We start from the raw sequence: 21,217 nt of genomic DNA on the forward strand, positions 1-21,217 counted from the left end.
TAACATAAAACCTGCCGTGCTCTCCGTTTTTAAATGTACGATCAGTGGGTTAAGTACATTCACAATGTTGTACAAGCATCAGCACTACCTATTTCCAGAACGTTTTCATCTTCCCAAAGAGAAACTCCATAGTCATTAAATAATAACCCCCCAAGCCTCTGGTAACTTCTATCTACTTTCAGTCTCTCTCAATTCACCTATTCCAGGCTGATTTTGTTTTAATTGGTAATACATGTATGTAGTGAAAATGCAGAGCAGAAAAGTTTCCCTGTCCCCTGATTCCCTTCCCAGATGAACCATTTTTTTTAAGAGTTCATTTAGGGGCGCCTGGGTGGCTCAGTCAGTTAAGCGTCTGCCTTCGGCTCAGGGCGTGATCCCAGGATCCTGGGATCGAGCCCCACATCAGGCTCCCTGCTCCGCTGGGACTCTGCTTCTTCCTCTCCCACTCCCCCTGCCTGTGTTCCCTCTCGCTGGCTGTCTCTCTCTCTCTGTCAAATAAATAAATAAATAAATAAATGAATAATAAAGAGTTTATTTATTTATTTACCTTAAAGAAAGAGAGAGAGAACATGAGCGTGGGGAGGGGCAGAGGCAGAAGGACAAGCAGACTCCATGGTGAGTGTGGAGCCCGACACAGGGCTCGAGCTCACGACCCTGAGATCATGACCTGAGCTGAAACCAAGAGTCCCACGCTCAACCAGCTGGGCCACCCAGGAGGCCCCCAGATGAACTATTCTATCCATTTCTTTGCACTTCCAGAGGTATCTTATGCCCATATGAAAACATACTTGTATGTATGTATCCTTTTATTTATATCCTGTTTATGCCTCTTTTTTTATTTAACCATACTTCTGAGATGAAAAGGTTTTTAGTGCCTCAGAGTATCAATAGATCTTCCATATTGCTGCACACAAGCTGTCTTGTCCTTTCTGATGGCTGCACACTATTCCACCACACGGGTGACTCCTTCTGTATTTGACCCACCCCCTTACTGATAGAAACCCTTCAGTTTTCAACTTTCTACATTTATCTATTGGCAGCACACGCCCACCCTTCGCAGCAAAGGTTTAACCGCACTGAGTAAGCAAGGAGAAAAATTCAATGCAATGAGAAGTCCTTTCTCAGCAATCAGACTAACAAAACGGCAAGTGTGGCAACACCATGCATGAGGTGGACGTGGAGAAAGAACTCTCACACGCGGCTGGAGGGAATGGGAATGGTCATAACCACTTTGGAGAGCATCCGAGTGCTACCCCGTCCAGCCAAAGTTACCTATGTCCTTCTGCCCAGCCATTCCCTCTCCAGGGACCTGAAAAGGAACTGTCGCATGTGGGCCAGGAGACAGGCATCTCCATGACAACAGGTTTATAGCAACAGGCATGGGATTCAGCCTGAATGTCCAACAGCAGGAAAAAGGAGAGAGAAGTTGTGCTATGTTCACGGAACATACCCACATTGTTTACAGATGCATATGTGTTTAATGAACAGAAAAATGGACACGGGTGCGATGATTATCAAATTTGAGACAGTGACATCCTCTGGGGAGAGCAATGGAACGGAGGACGAATATCGGGCATTTCAAATGCATCTGTATTTTTTTTTAACTGTGCTAATTGTATGTTTAGCTTTTTGAGGGGACTGTAATGTTTTATTTGTAAGCTGGCCAGTGGGTTCAAGCAGTCTTTTGATTATCCTCTGGGCCTTTTTTGTATGACTGAAATATTTCATAAATTTTAAAAAGTAGAACGAGTTACCTGAACTTTACAAGTTAGAATGAGGGGCGCCTGGGTGGCTCAGTCGTTAAGTGTCTGCCTTCGGTTCAGGGCGTGATCCCAGGGTCCTGGGATCGAGCCCTTCATCAGGCTCCTCCGCTGGGAGCCTGCTTCTTCCTCTCCACTTCCCCTGCCTGTGTTCCCTCTCTCGCTGGCTGTCTCTCTCTCTGTCAAATAAATAAATAAAATCTTAAAAATAAATAAAATAAAAACAAAAGTTAGAATGCGTTAAAGTTGGAAGCCACCATTTGCACTGTGAATACTTTCTGAATTGCATCATTCATATAAAGCTGTTTGAGGGAACATTCGCGGCTGTTCACCTGGGTTTCCAAATTGCCAGTTAGAGCTCCTGCCCATTCTAACCTCCCCTAATGCTGACCTGGCCGCCCCAGTCCTAGGGACACTCAGACAAGACCCTAGGCTCCAGCGGCCCCCGGGACTCCAGAGGCAGGGTGGTGGGGGCCTTGTCTCATCTGTGCTGTCACCCAAGCCTCAGGGTACACCCCTGTCCTCCAGCAGGTCATTTCTGGAGCTTTCCTGAAGGATTCAGCCTTATCCTTTGCTGGCATCTCATCTCCCACCAGAGGCAGCCTGATGCCGGCCCCTCCTGGCCGGTGAGTCTCTCACCTGGGTCTCTTTCCTGTCCAACCGCACAGACCCCACCCTGCAGGGAGGGAGACAACCCCTGGGTGTGTGTCCCGGCTCTGCCTCATGTGATATTGGGCCGGGTCCTCCAACCCCGCAGGCCTGTTTCCTTACATGGGAATTAGGGGGGGCAGGTGAGAGGCTCACACATCCGTGCTCCGCACACCTCTGGACAGGTGTCCCAGAAGGGAAAGGTGACGAGTGTCTCTAAGCCACTTAGCCCTTCCCGGCAGCTCCGGGAGCATTTGACATCTGCAAACAGCATCATCAGTAAGTGTTACCTTTTCCCCACCAGTAGACCTAATGCTAGTACATGTGCTGTGATGAGTGTAAGGTGTTTACAAGAATGTGCGTGATAGATGGTCACATGCAGTGTGCCCCTCAGCAGCCCCAGGCTCCCTGCAAACACAGGGCCTCGCTTACCCGCACTCCACCACGCTTCCCACCCTGAGGCCACCGTGCGGCCCAGGGAGGAGGCAGCAGTCTCCCCTCCATCACTGGAATCTAAAGAAAAAGGGGACTTCATCACCAGGACCCCTATAGAACAGAACACAGGGCCTGTCAAAGGGGAGGGGCTCAATAAATACTTGGGAAAGTACGGACTCTCAAGAGCCCCCGGAAGTCCTCTCCATCAGCCAGCCGCGGTGCTGAGAATTCCTCCAACAGCCCCTCCTTCGGGTAAAAGTTTCCTATGAACATAGAGAAGGTTCCTTCAGCACAACATGCCAAGAGCTCTTCCAGCAATCCAGGAAGAGTGGAAATTGGGGGTACGTGTCAGGCCAGGGCCAGGGAGGGCCGTTCCTCCCAGGGCCCGTGGACCCCAGCCAGAGATGCCAACCAAGAACGTCTAGCCAGGTACAGGGTCATTTCCTCTAAGATGCCTGTCACCTCCCGGAAGGAAAGGCTTTAACTGGTCATTCTCAGCCAGGAAAGGAGTCACAATGCCCAAAGTGGTGTGCATGGGACTTTGCCAAAGCACTCTAGAAATTTCAACACCTAACGCCTCCCGGGTGTTGCACATTGAACAATGTGGAGGCAGCAAAACGGGTTGAGAATCACTGTATTAAACCTTAGCACCTTCTAACCCAGCGATTCTCATAATAATAATTGTGCATAAAAATAATTCAGGGGTGTTTGTTAAGATGCATCCTGAGTCTTCACCACATACCTGAGTCAGTGGGTGTGAGGTAGGGACTTGGAATCTGCGTTATTAACAAGCGTCCTGCTGGTATAGACGCCTGGGCCACCCTTCGAGAAACCTACTTCTACCTCATTGGATGGGGGCCCTTTGGGGCGAGGGGACTCGAAAGTTGTTAGGAGGAGCGGGTGGGGAAGAAGCGTAGGCACAGCATTCCTGAGTTAACTTTGTTAAGGGCCGATCCAGCTGGCGACATGGAAGGCAATGTGACTGATGGGGTCTGGACGTGTCCAGCTGCTTAAAGATCCTCATTCATGCCAACCAGCACCCCAGCCTTGGCAAGGACATTCACTTGCCCCGGCACTTCCCCCAGCACCCTCACCTGGTCCTTGCAGCAGATGAGAAGAGGGCGGCCCACTGCACTTCACGGGTGGAGAAACTGAGGCGGGCACAGGGCATACGGAGATGGTTTACGCCAGGAAGGCAGGGGCGAGAGAATTGCAACTGGCCGAGGGCCCATTGCATGCAGGCACTTGATGTCCAACCTCATCAGCATCTCTCACAAAATCGTCCGTGGCCTCCCCCTTCCACCAGCGAGACGGAGGGGCCTAAGTGAAGTGACTTACCCAAAGTTAGACGCAGTGAGGAGCTGGGAGACGCTGGCTTTTGAATCAAATTTGCCTGACTCCCCAGTCCATACTTTTTCTAAAAAACGGACACCTGCCCAGATAACACCAATTCTACCCCTCCAGTGGACCTTACCCCATCTCAGTGGGGCTCAGAGCTGGATGGACTCAGACCTCAGAGTGGCTTTGCGTTTGACCACCTGCCGGAGGCTGGCCCCACATATGCCACCTCGTTCTCCAAGGGGCATCCCAGGGTTCCCTGACTCAGTGTTTTGGAGGCTGGGCCCTCCCCACTTCTTCCAGACCCTCTGAGAACCAGCACCTGCAGAGCCAAGTGCTGTGAGTTAACCCTCCAAAAACCCAGACCCACAGAAGGTCAAGAGGCCAGAGGGACAGGTCAGCCCCCTTCTATCCCCATCCCCAGTGAGCACAGACGTATCCTTTTTTTTTTAAGATTTTATTTATTTATGTGAGAAAGAGAGCGAGCACAGCAGGGGGAGGGACAGAGGGAGAGAGAGAAGCAGGCTCCCCGCTGAGCAGAGAGCCCCACGTGGGGCTCGATCCCAAGACCCGGGGTTCATGACTGGGAGCCAAAGGCAGAGGTTTAACCGAATGAGCCCCCCATGCGCCACCCAGAGGTATGCCTTTGATGTCAAAAGGGCACAGGGTCAGGGGTCAGGATATCCATTCTCATCCCCAGTCACTTGACTTCCTGAAGCCTCAGTTTCCCCAACTGTAAAAAGATGACAGCACTCTTTCTCCTCAAGTGGAGGAGTTATGAAATGATGGCTCAGCGTCGGTGTCCTAATACCTGTATCATTACATAATCACTTTGTGAAGCAGCCGCCTCTGGCACCCAAGTCACTGGGCCTGTTTAAGGACGAATCCCCTTAAGCATTCCCAGAAATCAGAAACCCACTGTGTTAGGCTTCTAGGCTCTCCTGTCCTTCCCTTGGCCTTTGACTCCTGGAAGGCTGAATTTTCCTCCCACCAGGATCCCAGACTGTCTTTAGGGAGCCCCTAGGCAGGTTCATCCCCTCCCCCCCCCCCCCGTAACCCCTGAGGCTATTGGCCCCCTCCCTCTTCCCCTCTTCCTCCTTAACTTGGGTGGTCTCCATCCCAGAGGCTCAGGAGAAGCTCTGGGGGACATTTACCTGTGTTTCCAGCTCTACTCTGAACCCTCAAGCTTTGTAGGGGTGGGGAGGAAGAAGCAGAGGAGGGGGCGTCAGGACACCTGGGTTTCTCATCCCAGCTCTGCTACAAGCCGGCAGTCACCGTGGGTAAGTCAGTGTACCTCGCCTGGACATGAGAACAGTCTATCCTGTCTACAACATGGCGTAACGTAAGGAATCAACGTAACGAGCGCTGTGAACGTTCTTGATAAGGTATAGCGACTGTCACCACCCAGGGCAGGGCAGAACCAACCACAAAACAGCGTATAGTTCTCCATCATTTCTCACCAGTGAGTCTTGTCTCCCTCGGGAAGGGAGAAGAGAAAGCCAACCCTATTGATCACCTCTGATGTGTCGTGTTCTGTGCTAGCAGGGGCCTCACCGTAATGCTGGCAGGTTGGAATTAGCCCTATTTCACAGATGAGAAAACTGAGGTTCAAAGAGCTCAAAGGATCTGTCAGAATGTAGCAGCTGGAAGTGATGAGAAAGGTCCTCTTCTCTCTTCTCTCTGCTCCGCACCCCTTTCAAGGGGTTATGATGGAGGGAGGGATACAGGCTTGGGGCCCCTCATTCAGGCTCACAGAAGGGACCCAGCCAAGAGGATAAGAATTTCTGTTACGTCGTCACCAGAAACCAGGGAGTAAACAGGATTCTGTCCCGGCCCAGCGCTTTCCGGAGACACACCTGTACAAGCAGCAGCCATTCCCAACAGAGTTCCGTTCCCAGAAAGCACGGGGGCTGGGCTGTCCAGATTTGTTTAGTTCTCTGACCATGTGGGAGGCCTGAGCCCGAGTGCAGGCCACGCCCTGCCTCCCCACTTCCGCGTGGGAAGGGGTCTTCTGTCCGTGCCTATCTGCTCTCCCCTCTCCAGACCACAGGTTGCCGTCAAGATCCTTACCCACCCTGTCCCCGTGGGGAGAGGGCGTAAGGGTTCCTCAAACGACTCACTAACCAAGTGAGGGACTGACTCAGGGTTACAGAGAGTGTGTGCTTGCATGTGACTGAGAGGGGGTATGAACACACTGCCCACAATGACCTTGGACCGCGGTCCAAGGATGGACATGTTCCACGGGGATGTCAGCAATATGTCCCCACACTCCTAGGAGTGTGGCCGTGTGGCCTGCTAGATGTGGGGCCGGGGGAGGGCTGTGCTCGGAGTCCCCTGATCGCTTCCAGGGGTGTGTCTGTGTGTCCTGTTAGGCAGGCGTGTACTGGGGGCTTACTGACAGCAACCGCAACCAACTCTGTATGGATACATGTTTGTGTATGTGTCCTGCAAGTGTGAGCCAGCGGGCGCTCCTGCCAAGCGTCTGCACACGCTGCTACGTGCCTGGAGAGATCTGGCACCCCCGCGTGTGTCCTGTGAGAGCGAACAGAACCCAACAAGGGCTGGCACGGGCGGGAACGTGCGAGTGTGCGTCCTGCGGCTCCCTGCTCAGCTTCCCGGCGGTCCTGCCAGTGTGCACGAGTGGAAAGCGCCCGGTGCCCGCGGGTGTGCGCGCGCCGGTGCCAGCGCGAGTGAGTGCGGCGCCGCTCGCCTTGCTCGCTCCGCTCCGCTCCGCGCCCGCCCGCGCAGCCCGCACACTCACACTGCTTGGTTGCTGCCGGGTGACGCGGGCTGGGCCCGCCCCCCGCCTGCCGGCCCCCGGCACTCACTAGCCGGCTGCCGCCGAGCAGGCAGCAGCCGCATCAGGGCCGTCCGGGGGCGCCGCCGGCGATGCCCGCAGCCCTCGCCGCGCCCCGCCGGGCCTGCTGAGCCGCCCCCCCTCCCCGGGCCGGGGCCGCGCCGGGCCGCGCCCGGGCGGGGCCGCGCTGCCTGCATGACCCTCCGGCGGCGCGGGGAGAAGGCGACCATCAGCATCCAGGAGCATATGGCCATCGACGTGTGCCCCGGCCCCATCCGGCCCATCAAGCAGATCTCCGACTACTTCCCCCGCTTCCCGCGGGGCCTGCCCCCGGACGCCGGGCCCCGCGCCGCTGCGCCCCCGGACGCCCCCGCGCGCCCCGCCGCGGCCAGCGCGGGCCGCCGCAGCCCCTCAGACGGCGCCCGCGACGACGACGAGGATGTCGACCAGCTCTTCGGAGCCTACGGCGCCAGCCCGGGCCCCAGCCCCGGCCCCAGCCCGGCGCGGCCGCCAGCCAAGCCGCCCGAGGACGAGCCGGACGCCGACGGCTACGAGTCGGACGACTGCAGTAAGTTTCCAACTCGCCGACTTCCCGCCCCCTCCCCCGGCCGGGCCTCTGGAGCGCTCCCCAACCTCGCCGGTGCCCCGGCCGCCTGCGGTCTCCCCTTTCGCCGGCATCCACCCCCGCCGGTGGCGGCCCCTCGCCTGCCCCGTGCGCCCTCCTCGCGCCCTGCAGACTCAGCCCCGACCCCTCCCTCACCCGCACTGGAGAGGTGGGAAGTTTGGGGGCGCCCCCTCAGGGCGTCCCATTTGCGGGGCCCGGTTCTGCGAACCCACGCCGCGCCCCCTCTCGGCCCGCCGGCGGGGAGCTCCGGTGCGGGCGGTGGCTTTTGTTCACGGGAAGGGCGGAGCTGCGCCCCGGGGAGACACCAGTTGCTGCCTGCCGCGCGATCCTCCCCGCCCGGGAGCCCGCTGCGGGCCGGCCTCGCCGCCGAGGGGCTGGGCTGGGGCGGGAGGCAGGAGGGCCGGGGGCTGGGGCCGTGCCGGCCTCCCGAGTGGGCCCGGCGGCCCACAGAGCGCAGCGGCTCTGCTGGCGCCCGGGCCGAGCACCAGAGGACCGCGGGGCCGCTTGTCCTTTGGAAAAACCTTGGCGGTTCCTCCTCCAGCGTCCGTGGACCCCGCCGCGGCGCTCTCCGGGGCGCCGACCTTCGCCCACCTGTTACGCCCGCTTTCCGCGGCCAGGAAGGGCCCCCCGGCACCCGCCTCCCCCGCCCCGGGCTGAGCCCCGAGCCCCAGCGAGTGGGCAAGCGCCAGGGTCCCCGGGGCCGAGGCCCGGCCGGCGGGCGTTCCTCGCCTTTCCGGTCTCTGAAGGTGTCTGCCGCGCCGGACCCGGGACTGGAGGGGAAACCGAGGCCGAAGAGGTCGCCGCGTGGTTCGGAAGGGGTTGGCGCCAGATGGGGGTGGGGCTGGGAGGTAGCGCTGCTCGCTAGGGCCCCAGTCCCGCTGTAGCCCCAGCCGCGTCCCTCTCAGACCTGCCACCCCAGCCCTGCCCCGGAGGTGGACCTTTCCGGGCAGGGTTCTATCTCGGGCTTACTCGAGGGCCGCCCGGCCGAGTGCCCCCCGCGTGCAGCGCAGCGAGAGCGGCCGCGCCTGGTTTGGGTGCTCACGTGGGCCTAGGGCCGGGGGCCTGGAGTTTCCCCAAGCGTGAAAGCTGAAGGTGGAGATCACCCTGCCGCTGGGGGAGGTGGCCGAGCTCTCATCGTCCTACCCAGGGAGGCCCAGGAGGAGAGAGCCGAGGGAGGCCTGTCCTCAGCCCTTTGAGGAGGGGAAACTGTCCCCTGTGCACTTTCTGTGGGCCTGGACCGGGGCATCTGGCCGGAGCCCGGTGTACTGAGGCCTGGCTGCGGGCGCGGGGGTGGGGAGCAGTCCTCTCCCTCCACTTTCTTGCCAGCTTGGGGAAATTGGGTCGGGAGAGTTTAATGCCCTCAGGGCTGTGCCCTGGATCTTCCCCACCCCCAGCTCCCAGCGCCCTGGGCAGATCTCACCCCCTCACCTGCTGTGCGTCTGGACAGGCCCTGACTGGGGCCCAAGTCACCGCTCTGGGTGCCCTGGATCCAAAGCCTCCTCCAGAAGAAAGGGTGGGGGACCTGTTACCCTCCCACCATCTCTCCTGCCGTGCCAAGGGAGAGAGCGGGCAGGGCAGAGCTTCTGCAGGAGCTCCAGGCACCCCTCCCCGTGCCACCCAGGGCCCTCTGGACAACACACTGTTAGGACATGAGAAATCTTGCCATTTCTTTGGGCTCTCCCTAAAGCCCCAGGCAAGGAAGAGGCCCGGAAGTACCACACTCAGGCTGGCTCCTCATCTCCAGCCCATCGGCTCCAGTCCTTCACTGACCACCGTCCCAGCAGCATGAGTGCGGCAAAGGGCAACAGGACTGGGTCTCGGGACCCAGGGAGCTCATGTGTCCTAGCAGGGGACAGACTCACTTGAGGTGGGCAGTGCAAGGCCATCCTGGACACAGCCTTGCCAGCCTCAACGGTGGCCTGGCCACACCCATATCACCAGGCAGTCTGCTGGGAAGAGCTGAGGAGCAGGCGTGTGGCTGAGCCAGGGCCGGCTTGGGCCCCCTCGTCCCCTTCAAGGAGCAGCCCACCTCAGGCTTGGATCCCATCAGTGACTGAGCAGACTTCCCAGGCGTGGGAACACAGAAATCTCGGCTCCTTCCTGTGGTGGGACCGGGTTCTGGCACGGAACTGCTCTCCAGCCCATACCCCAGGCTCAGGCCCCCTCTAGGCTCTGACAACCAGATCCCTAGAATTAGCCTAAGTGATTCAAGCCAGATGGTTCATTATGGCTTTAGCCAGGGTTATGCTATTTGCTGCCCTAATTATTGGATTATCTCTGTTCTAACAAAAAGAAATTAGGGCGGTTGCTCTGTTGTCCAAGGCTGAGAATGAAGGGCTGTTTATTTATTCCCCGTTTTTTCCCCTTCTCTTTATAGCTCGTCCTTTATTAAGTCACCTCAAGACCCAAGCACAAAATTGACATGTTCCAAACTGATCTAACAGGGGGCAATGATGGGGAGCAAAGGCAGTGAGTGTTGGGGTTAGAAGTGTCTTCCCTCCCACTGGTCCACAGTGTGGCCTGGCCAAGCTGGACCCCGCTGCCTGTTGCCCCCCAGACAGGCCCCGGGCCCCACTGTCCTGGCGCATGTGCCCCTCCCCTGCCCGTGCTCTCCCACCCAGCCTTCACCTGTGGAAACCCAGTCCCTTCTTCAAATCTGTAAGGACTAGAATGTTTGGGTTGCAAGTAACAGAAAATTCAAAGTGTCTTAAACCATGAGGACAGTTGAGATCCGCGTGACATCCAGGTAGGTGTATGTGGACTCATGAGCGTCCTCAGAAGCATGGTTCTGCCCCCTCCCCTCCTGGCCATGCTCTGCTCTTCTTAGGCTGACCTCCTGGTCCTGGGTGGCTGCTTCAGGGCCAGGTGTCGCCTGGAACAGTAAGATCCTCACTTTGACAAGGACAAGTTTCCTTGCCCGTATCTCAGTTGACAAGCGAGGAAAGCTCTCCCAGAGTCCCCAGGAGACCTGTCCTCTGTCCCATTGGCCAGAATGGCATCACATGCCCGTGCACACCTGCCCCGGCATGATTCATGCTGGGCTGGTTCAGGAGTGGTGCCCATGGAGGCCCGGAGTGAGGGTGGAGTGGAGGAAGCGCTGTCCCCAGGGCCCTCAGCGGGGAGCGGTTCCCCGTCCCCACTGGCTGTGAGTGCCCCTCCTCGGAGCGCAGTTGTGTTCCACACAGACCATAGCTTTAGGTAGTCAGCATTACAAGAGCAGCTGTATGTCAGGCACGTGTGAGATTCAAGAATGCCTGAGACTCAGCCTCTGACGTGAGGGAGTTCATGAAAACCGAGACGCACAAGTAGCCCAGCAGTGACAACAGGAAGGCAGGAACCCAGCCTGGAAGCACTGGCTTGCACAGAGTTTACCCACAGAGAAGGCTCTGCTCCGAGCCTGGGAGAAGGGAGGAAGCAGGCTGGCCGAGTGGAAGGAGGAACGAGAGGTGTTCCTGAAAGGGGGACTGCTGGGTGCACAGGTAGAGGTGGAGGAAACAGCCCAGCAGAGGCGCCACAGTCAAGTGGCTGAAGTAAGGGGGAAAAATCCATGATGAGGCCAAAGTGGTCATATCACAGAGGGCCTTGAATGCTACACCAAGGAGGTTAAACTGAGTCTAGAAGGCAGTGGTGAACCTTTGAATAATTTAAAGCAGGAGAATGAATAGACTTCTGAAGGTCCTAAAGTTCTAATCCTCTGCCTCTGAGCTCCTGGGAAGCAGGGACAGATGACTCATTCTTCTTTGTACCCCCTGCAGTGCTTGCCTCGGTGCCTCAGTTTCCCCAACTATGAAATGCTTTCAGCTCAGGCTTGACCATTTTTCTGTGGTTCTTGCCACAGTTTTTTTTTTTTAAACTATTTGAGAGGCTGACATTTTTCTTCAAGAAAGAAAGGAAGGAAGGAAAGAAGGAAAGAAGGAAAGAATGAACGAACCAGGGCCGGTCGCCTATTCCCAAGGGTATATGGGTGAGGAAGGTCCAGGTGCAAACCAGGGTCAGAATGATGCTGTCAGTCTCCATCAGCAGAGCAAAGGGACATTTGGCCTTAGAAGAACCAACTGGGGCTTGAGCCTGATTTTCTCTGAATTAGCCCCATTAAAGCTCTATAATTATCGACAGGCGGGTGACAACTCTCAAAGGCCCATTAGTGACCAACCCTCATTATTTTTCCAAGGATGTAAACTTCAGCCAGGACATGTGATTTCCATGGGCGGAGGGCAGGACCCCGGGGCTCAAGCAGACGAGCACCTTCACCTGCCCTTAGGGCCCTCCTCACCTGAACCATGAGCCCGCAGCTGCGTTTCCAACTCAGAGGCCCCTCTAGGATGGCAGCCCAGCCCTCTCTTGTCCCTGAGAGCAGCTCTGCTTTTCTCTCTCTGTTTCTCGTGGCATCCCCCTAAGATTTCAGCTGCACAAAGTAGACCAAAAAAAATGTTGGAAGCCACTAGGCTTTAAGACAGGAACTGTAGGATGGAAGTGAAGAGGCCTGGATTCTGTGTCCAGTTTGCTGGGTCACCCTGAGCGGGTCACCTCCCCTCTCTGAGCCTCATTTCTCTGAATAGGAAACGAAGACTTTGGACTGTAAGATCCCTAAGAGAGCTCCACCACCAGCAGATCTTTAAAAATGGTGATCACACTTCTATTTATAAGCTATTATTTCTTCCAAAACCTCCACTGGAGTTCAAAAAAATTCATCCATTGCGTGGAGGGGGCGCTGGGTGCGCTGTTCCTTCCTGGGAATGGATGACGGGTGTCGGTTTCACTGAGCCCTGTCAGCCCTCCTTAAACGGGGATGTCTGCAGAGCCAGCAAAAGGGGCTCCTCTCTCCTCCTGGACCGGAGTTTCCCAGTGGGGAGCAGGTGGCCCCACCGTCTGGCTGGCTGTCCTTCTCTGAGAGCTGGAAATGGGCAGGGATTGTGGAGCGTGCGTTTTAATACGTGGGCATGACCAAATCCCCACTGCTGTGAACAGCTGGAAAGCAGATCGGTTTGAATGGACCCGCCGTGCGGACTGAGCATCTGCTCTTTGTTGGTGTCACTGGCGTGGCTCTGGCATAGTCCCTCCTCTCTGGAGGCTGACGTCTTGAGAGAACAAGCCAGGGGTAGGCCTGAACGGAACGGAAGGCTGATCTACTGTCACATCAAGCAGCAGCTTTGGAGAATATTATAAAAGCGTGGACCTGGAGAATCTTGGGCCCATGGCCGTGTTCTTTGTGACAGGCATGGTGACACATACCTCACTCCCAGTCCCCCCACCCGTGCACCTGCATAGAAGGGAGCCAGGATACAGGCAGCAGAGGGCCAGACACAGTGAGCGCCAAAGCACACAGACTCTTAGGAGAAGCATCTTAGGCTCCACTCAAGGCCTATCGATTCATAGTTTGGACCCAATTCTAACAAGTATTCACACCTGCTTTTTTAGAAGAAGCAAGTGACTGTTGAAAAGGAAGGAGGGCTGTTTGCCTGTCGGAGGCAAGTATTCCAAGAGGAGTTTCAAGCTGATGGCAAAGGAGGAGGCAGAAAAATGGAGAAAATATAGGAAAACCTCAAAGAGTAGTTACTGGGGATCACTGGGTCGGGGCTGCGACCGTAGCGCCCAGAACAGTCGTCGTGGTCATAACGATGACTCAGGTCACGTGGAAGGGTGTAAGTGACTGTTCGTGTATTCTCTTCACAAAGGCTGGGAGGGCAGTGATCCAGTTTGGAACGAGTTCTTTCCAGAAGGCGTCTCAGAGGGGCAAGTACACTTACGTAGAAAATTCACCTAAATGGATGTGCTCCTTCTATAATTACGTCCTGAGCCTGCTCTGTACCCCAGGGGCTGTTGATAAAGCGCAGTGCCGCGAAGTGGATACTGTTGCGTCTCCATTTTGCAGATGCGGAAACTGAGCACGAAGAGGCTAGAAACGCTATCTAAAGTCACACAGCAACGACACGTGCAGCCAGGCCTTGACCCCAGGGTCAGGTGTCAGAGGGCGTGTCTCGGTGCCCCACATGTGCCCCTCCCAGGCAAGGACGGAGACTGAGCCCGGTGCCTTCCTTACCCTGTCTCAGGAGCCAGGGGGCAAGACAAGTGCAACGCGGTGCCAGCACCTCTGAATGAAGGGCAGCTCCACACACTTGGGCCTTAACTTGCCCATTTCTCTGCAAAGCCAAGTCCTGCCATGCTGGGGCGCAGGAGCCCAGGGGTCTGCGGGCGGAGGGCACCTACTCAGCCCTGGCCTTGTGATGCAAAAGCGCCCATGGACCAGATGTGAGGAGATGAGCGGGGGCCAGGCTCGGCATGACTCTAGAACCATGCCGGGTGCCGCTGGCTGGAAGAACAGAGCCTGCCCTCCCCCAGCCTCACCCCAGCCGCTCAGCCCCCACCTCCAGCTGGCCTGAGGTCCGAATGCCCCCCCCCCCCGCTCCCCCCCCCTCCCCCCGGCACCACCGTGCGCTGGCCAACTCCTGCTCACCTTTCATGGCTCAGGTGAAACATCACCTCCTCCGGGGAACCTTCCCTGGTGGCCCCCTTTCACAGCTGGGCAAGGCGTACCCCTTGAACCCCTGTCGCTCTTGGCTCACGAGACTCTGCTAGGGCTGATTGTTTTCATCTGTTTCTCCCATTAAGCTATGCTTTCCTTGAGGCAGGAACCCCACCTTACTGGTATTTTCATCCCTAGAGTCCAGCTTATTATAATAAGATTTGATAAAGAATGAATGAATGAATGAATGAATGAATGAATGAATGGGGTGCCAGTCGAGCAGCCCAGTAGTCAGTGCACAGGATCTGGGTTTCTAAAGACACCCTGTCACTGTGCATCTTGCTATCCAGAGACCTGCCCCCTGAGGCCCCCCCAAACCGCAGCCCCCTCCTTCACGCCAGGAGCCCTGTGAACGTGTGCGGCCACAACTGCCGCGTGTGAGTGTCCCCGAGGCTACAGCTGCACCCAGTTACCACCGCACACTCTGCCCTAGGGAATCACCCACTGCCTTTTAAGAGGCTGGCAGGTAGCAGCATGAGGACCCAGCTGGCTCCTCGCAGCCTGCCCCGGGCCCCCCAAAGGACCAGAGAAACTGGGGACCCGCAGCCCTGAGTGTTGCTGGGGGATGGATCAGCCAGTCAGCCGGGCCAGGGCCCAGAGCTTCTCACGGCCCTGTCTCTTCTGCCTTCTCACACAAGCCTTGTGACATTTAGCAGGTCAAGGAAACTGAGGCATGGAGCCAAGACTGGCAGTCACACAAGGAGGGCAGGAGGACAGTCCCGTACAGGGGGCACAGCATCGGACCAGCCGCAGGCCAGGCACCACAGCACCACACAGGGGCCTGGGCTGCGGGGCCTACCACCTGGGCTTGACGCTTGGGCCACCACTCGTGGTGACTGGTGCTGACCTCACCTCACTGAGCCTCCACTCCTCCGTCATCTGGAACCTTCCCAGGGATGGTGGGACTGGGAGGCTGGGCAGAGGGGTTGCACGCAGTAGGTGCTCTGTTGATGGCAGTCTCTGTGGCGCTGTGACACCTTGTCCCACCACACAGGGGTGGGCGACACTCCTCCCCTGTGTGGCTGAGGCGTGACCTGAGCCCTGTGTCCGCAGCTGCCCTGGGCACACTGGATTTCAGCCTGCTCTACGACCAGGAGAACAACGCCCTCCACTGCACCATCAGCAAGGCCAAGGTAGGCCCCCGCTGGCCCCCGCAGTCCCTGGGGTCCCGGGCCCTGGGTGGAGGTGAGGGGCTGAGGTCCGAAGGCCTGTCCTCCCCACTGTGTCCGTCCAGGCTCTGTGGCATCTGCCGCGTGGGTGCAGGGCAGGGAGGGAATTCTCACCTAAATCATCTCCGCTGCCCTAAAAACCCTGTGCAGACAGACATTCAGGGAAGGAGTGGGAAAACAGCAAGAAGAGAATGAGAGAAGGAAGGCATGGTGTGGCGGAGGGGGCAGAGCTGGGGAGGGGCTGTGGTGTGGGGGAAGGGAAGGGGAGAGATGACAGGTGTGTCCTGGCGGCCAAGGAGGGGTTGCATTGATTGTCTCTGGTCTGCTGAAGTTCCCCACAGCCCGGACTCATCGAGGAGTGGGTGGGCGCCAGGCAGGAGAGTCCCCTCCTCTGGGCTCAGGGCCCCAGCCTTGCTCTCTGGTCTCTGGGTCGGAGCTGTGAGCATCTCCCCCCTTGGGCTGGCATCAGCTCTCTTCTTAGCCATGCTGTTCCTTCACCCCCTGCATCGATCCCTCTGGGAGGAAGGTGCCAAAGTTGATGTTCTCTCGCAAGGTAAGGCCGGTAGCGCAGCCTGGTAGGACTCCCCATAGAGCCGTGGGAGGGCCTGGGCCAGGCTCGGAGCAAGGAGCTTCCAGTAGAGCCTCTCGAGCCTAGACCCCACCCTCAGTCCCAACCTGTGCGCTTCTGTGCCACTCAGCACCCCCACCCATGGCTCTGCCCACTCCGAGGGCCCGGCTGCCTGGTCCTGCCTCAGCGGCCCCCACCCGCCTGGGCCAGCACACCTGGACGGCCATGGCGGTGGGGAGCAGTGTCCCCTTCAGGCCCAGGGCCCCGATCGGGCACCCTAGAGGCCCGCACACGCCATCATGGCCCTGCCCTCTCCCTGAGGAGCTGCCCGGGCTGTGATGCTGGGGCTCCAGACCTGCCCCAGGGAAGGAGCTGAGAACGGTGACCCCTCAGCTGTGCCAGGGCGGAGGGCAGGCTGCAGGGCCCGGGCAGCTCCCTTTCCCTCTCCCTCTGCCCAGCTTTGTAGAGGTCGTCTGGGCTTGGGAACTGAGGATGGGCACCTGCTGCCAGGCCACTCCCCATCCCAGACACCGGGCCCCTCCTGTGCTGCATGCCCTGCCTTCCCTACGCAGGCTCTAGAAGGGCTGTGGGGCTGTACTGGGGGGGGTGGCGAGGAGGGTGTACGTGTGCCTACTTGGGTCTCTGTGGGCACCTGTGTAGGCACACACGTGTGTGTGTCCTTTGGGGTGTGTCACTCAAGGCATTGGAGGTGGGGGATGAGAGGACCGCAGGCCATAGAAGGACCCCATTCTCCAGGTCATTCTCTGCTTAGATCCGGTTTTGCAGGGGAGGGGGTGGTGCAGGCCTGGGAGGAACTGGGGCTCTGGGTCAGGGTTTGGGCAGGGAACCAGAGGGGGTTATGGAGGCTGAAGCAGGGCTGACAGGCGGAGGGGCTCTGGGAGGAGGCCAGATGCCGTGGAGCTGGACCCTAACTTGGCCAGTGCCCTCTGGGGAAGCAGAGCGGCGTCAGTTTGCTCATCTGTACAATAGGGTCGGTCACCCCACCTGTGTGGTGGCTGTGTCGAGTGAGTACGTGCTCAGTCCCCACTGCCCTCCTGGAAGACTGCCTGGTGGCGGGCACCCAGCCCCACCCACACAAACACGGACACCCGGGAACTCACGCACAGAGGGACTGGGAAAGCACTGACCGACTGGCCAGCTCTGGGCACGTCAGGGACGGGTAGTGAGGCCGCGGTGAGGGACATGTGCCCAGGAGGGCCGCCGCCTCGCCATGGGTGCCCACGGGGCTGCGGAGCCCCAGCAGCTCCCGCACAGCTCACCTACCTCTATGTCGGCCCTCCACTACCTCTCTGGCATCTTCCAAGGGGCCTGGCATGTGGGGAAGGGGCACAAATGGCCTATGGCCAGGCCCTGCATCACCACTGCCACCTCCACTCCTGGTCCACCCCTGGGAAGTGGGAACCAGTAACCCCTTTTCTAGCCTGTAAAGCTAAGGCTCTGGGGCAAAGCGACTCCTCCCCTCTCCCAGCTGATGGTGCAGGAGCCGAGGTCTGGGCCCCAGCCAGCCTGGCCCCGAAGCCTGTGTGCTCCTTCCCACTCGCAGAGCAGCAGGGGGATTGGAGGACCCGACCCCTGTCTCGGCCCCCCTTCCCACCCCGCTCTCCAGACCAAACCAGGGTGGGGGGTGAGGGCCTCCATTCTCCCTGGAGGTGGGCCTGCTCACGGCGGCAGTTCATCTGTGATGCCACACGTGTCTCGGCTGCCGCCCTGCGCGCCTGTGTGCCACCGCAGAAGCAAAGGGTACAGTTTTCAGAGATAAGAGCAGTCATGAGGTCAGCTAAGCCCCTGTCTGTTTATGGTTCCCTTGGTTCCTTGGCTCTGCACACTTGACTGATTGTTCCAAGTTAGTGAGGGATGCCATCTTGTGGAAGGACCCTCCGTGGCCATCCAGGTTGTCTGGCCTCCCTGGATTCAGGCTGGCAGGGAGCTGTGGCAAATGCAGAGAGAGACTGAGCATGGTCTCCGGGACACAGAACGTTTTCCCGTGGTAAAGAGGGAAACCTGTTGGTGAGTGGACAGAGGGTCACGTGACTATAGGATCAGTGAGGGAAGTCCCTGTATTTGGGGAGTGGGGGAAGGGGAATCCAGAAGGAAGGGCCTCACCGAAGCAGGATAATGAGGATCTCATTCAGGGGCGGGGGAGTCATCTGGCCTCCACAAAAGGGAGACTAGAAAGAGAAAGGCTGGTCTGACAAAGACACCCCATGACACCTGCCCCCCGGCCAGGACATTTGAGGGGAGGAGAGAGCACCAGCACTAGGCCATCCTCCCTCCAGCACTAGGAGTGTGGGCACAGGGGCCCTCTGCAAAGCGGGTCCTGAATGGACCCAGCCAGGAGGCCTGAGGACAAGGGACACCTGCCCACCGAGGTGCCCGGAGGCTGCGGCTACTCTGTCTCCGGCTCCCATTTCACACCTTCTGCCATCCCCCTCCTCTCAGGGCCTGAAGCCGATGGACCACAACGGGCTGGCAGACCCCTACGTCAAGCTGCACCTGCTGCCGGGAGCCAGCAAGGTGAGGAGGTCCGCCCCAGGCCCGCCACAGCTCTGCCTGCCGTGACAGGGGTCCCGGCTGAGCTTGGGACAACCGGGCAGGTGCATACCTTCCCTGCGCCCTCACAGACCGACCAAGATGATGGGACCTCACCGATTCACCTCCACCCAAGAGCCCCCCAGCCCCCAGACTTCCCGGGAACACTGCTTGCCTGATGAGTTGGGGAAACCCTGCAGAGAATTTCTAAGCCAGCATTTTATAAGAAGCAGTCTCAGTTGGAGATTACTATGTGGGGGGGCATAAAGGGCTGTGTAGCCTGATAACTTCGGGAAGCCTTGTTAACATTGGGAAGCCTTGTTAAACAGGTTCCTTTTCTCTAAGACTTATCAGAGCCTTTAACATGTTGATGGGCTGCCCTGTGACACTCTACAGGGGGATGAAGTGGGTAGATTCTGCCCAGCTCTTGGACCACAGAACCCTTGTTCCTGTAGTAGATGACCCAGCAGGCCGTCCAAGCACGTGGTACGCCCAGGAAAAGAGAAATTTTTTTTGAAAAAAAACTGCTATTGAACAAAAGCATCAAGGTGACCTTCAGCAATGGAAGATCAAAACTCATTAGACTTTCTTACATGTGTTTTACAGTTCAGTGGCATTTTAGTCTTAATTTCACAGGAGGGAGCATTAGATCATCTTTTCCGAGTTGGGTGTGCGACCCACAGACTTTTCAAGGGGCAGGTTTTGTGGACCCCATTGCTGGGGAGGGGATGGGGATCAACTGGAGACGAGCAGCTTTGCTTCCAAGAGGAGACCAGAGGTTGGCAGGGGGACACAGGACACAGGAGCGTGAGCAGCAGAGCCCAGTGGCTGGTGTTGTCATCCCGGCCTCTTTCTAAGAAACCAGGGGCTGGGGAGTTACCTCCTGGCCTTCAAGTGGCCTGGTGAGAAGAGTCTGTAACGGGAATGCTGTCCTGGGCAGAGGGCCTCCCTTGCCACCGACTCTTCCAGGCCAGCTGAGCAGTCCTGCCCCAGGCTGAGGCGCCCCGGGCTGCTGGGGCCCGAGTTGAGTCTGAGGCCCAAACCCTCTGGGCCATAGTGCAAGAGCCGAGGCTCTCCCCCCCCCCCAGTCCAGGAGGACCACCCGACAGAGGCGAGGACTCTCTCCGGGAAGGGAGGGCCGTGGCCCACCACCTCTGCCTAGGGCCGCTGCTCGCCACTCCAGCCCTCGAGGTCCTCCTGTTGCACGTAGGACCCCCAGGGCTGAGGGCTGAGGGCAGCGTGACCAGGGCAGTGTCCCCAGCTCAGGAGCTCAGTGGCTGTGAGTCTCTGGACTCATGGGACCCAGAGTCGGCAGTACCGGAAGGCCAAGTCATAGGGACCTCACCACGCAGACAGGATTTCCCACACAGGGTAGTGGTTTCTAAAAAGCAGGCTTCTGAAAGCCACGCTGAGAAAGAGGCATGATTATGCCCTTTTTGGCAGCAGGGAGCCTGACGCTCCCAGAGGGTAAGGAACCTGCCGGGCTGCACAGAGCTTAGGCGAGGGGTGGAGTCGGGATCGGGATGCAGGCCTGTCTGACCTCAGAGCTGGGCCGGGCCGTGAGGAGCCCAAGGCCCAGAGCTAGAGAAGTGCGGGGAAGGAGGGGAGGCAGCGTGGCGGCTTGGACGCGCCACCCCACAGGCAGTTTCTGGGAGAGGCGGCATTCCAGGGACGGGGCACGGCCTGTGCAAAGGCAAGGAGCTGTGTGGGAGAGCAGCCAGCCCCCCAGCCCGGCCCCCAGCAGCCCCAGCCCCTCCTGCAGCACCCGCGCCCTGAGCACACGCTAGGGGCCTGGGGGCGGCGAGCCTTCGGGTTGAGGTTCCGAGAGCCGCAGCGGCCCATTACCACCAGCTTTTAGCGGCTTGCAGCACGCGCTTCCTGTCTGCCGGTGCTGCGGGCCGGAGGCTGGCACAGCTCCCACACGGGGCAGGTGCAGCGCGGCGGGGCTGCAGTCCGTTCTGGGGGCCCTGGGGAGAAGCGATTCCGTCCTTTTCCAGCACCTAGAGGCCGCCCACATGCCTTGGCTCTCGCCCCTTCCTCCATCTTCCACGCCAGCGTCCACCTGGGACTTCTGCCCTCCTTGCCTGTCCCTCTGACGCTCCTCTCCGACCTCCCTCTTCTGCGTTCAAGGGCCCTGTAATCGCATTGCGTGGGGCCTGCCCAGATCACCTGGATAATCTCCATATTTTAAAGTCAGCCAAGGGCGCCTGGGTGGCTCAGTCGGTTAAGCATCCGCCCTCAGCTCTGGTCATGATCCCAGGGTCCTGGGATCGAGTCCTGTGTTGGGCTCCTTGCTCATCAGGGAGCCTGCTTCTCCCTCTCCCTCTGCCCCTCTGTCTGCTGGTGCTTGCTCTCTCTGTCAAATAAATAAACAAAATCTTATAAAAAGAAAAGTCAGTCGATTAACAACCTTAATTCCCGTTGGCATATTCAGTTTCCGGGGTCGGGCAGGGCCGTCTTTGGGGCCGTTATTCTGCCGCTCGAGCTCCCAGATGCTCAGAGCATCTTTTCTGCTCTCACCAGGCAAATAAACTCAGAACGAAAACTCTCCGGAACACTCTGAACCCCACGTGGAATGAGACCCTCACTTACTACGGGATCACGGATGAAGACATGATTCGAAAGACCCTGCGGTGGGTGAGGGCCCCAGACGCCCTGCTTCCCCACACCCCACCCCGCCTCACCTGCAGGGCCCGCCCCGCCCATGTCCCCGCCCACCGCGCGCAAACCGCAGCTGACTTAGGGACACGTAGTGGGAGCGCCGGTGTGTGTCTGAAGAGCGGGCCTTGCCTCCCGCCCTCCAG

The 21,217-nt window shown here is 58.5% G+C and overlaps 1 protein-coding gene across 1 annotated transcript in view; it reads left to right on the forward strand.

Annotated features, from left to right (window-relative positions):
• Window positions 1-7,071: 7,071 nt before the first annotated feature.
• Window positions 7,072-21,217, forward strand: part of DOC2B (double C2 domain beta) — a 33,967-nt gene continuing 19,821 nt past the window's right edge. The window contains exons 1-4 of the mRNA XM_045773123.2: window positions 7,072-7,546; window positions 15,180-15,259; window positions 18,324-18,398; window positions 20,937-21,046. Of these exons, the coding sequence (XP_045629079.1) occupies window positions 7,174-7,546; window positions 15,180-15,259; window positions 18,324-18,398; window positions 20,937-21,046 (638 nt within the window). The 5' untranslated portion in view covers window positions 7,072-7,173. The remainder of the gene's footprint in view (window positions 7,547-15,179; window positions 15,260-18,323; window positions 18,399-20,936; window positions 21,047-21,217) is intronic.

This window comes from Ursus americanus, chromosome 23 (assembly GCF_024610735.1).
Source record: "Ursus americanus isolate L20-20 chromosome 23, mUrsAme1.1.p, whole genome shotgun sequence".
NCBI classification, from domain to species: domain Eukaryota; kingdom Metazoa; phylum Chordata; class Mammalia; order Carnivora; family Ursidae; genus Ursus; species Ursus americanus.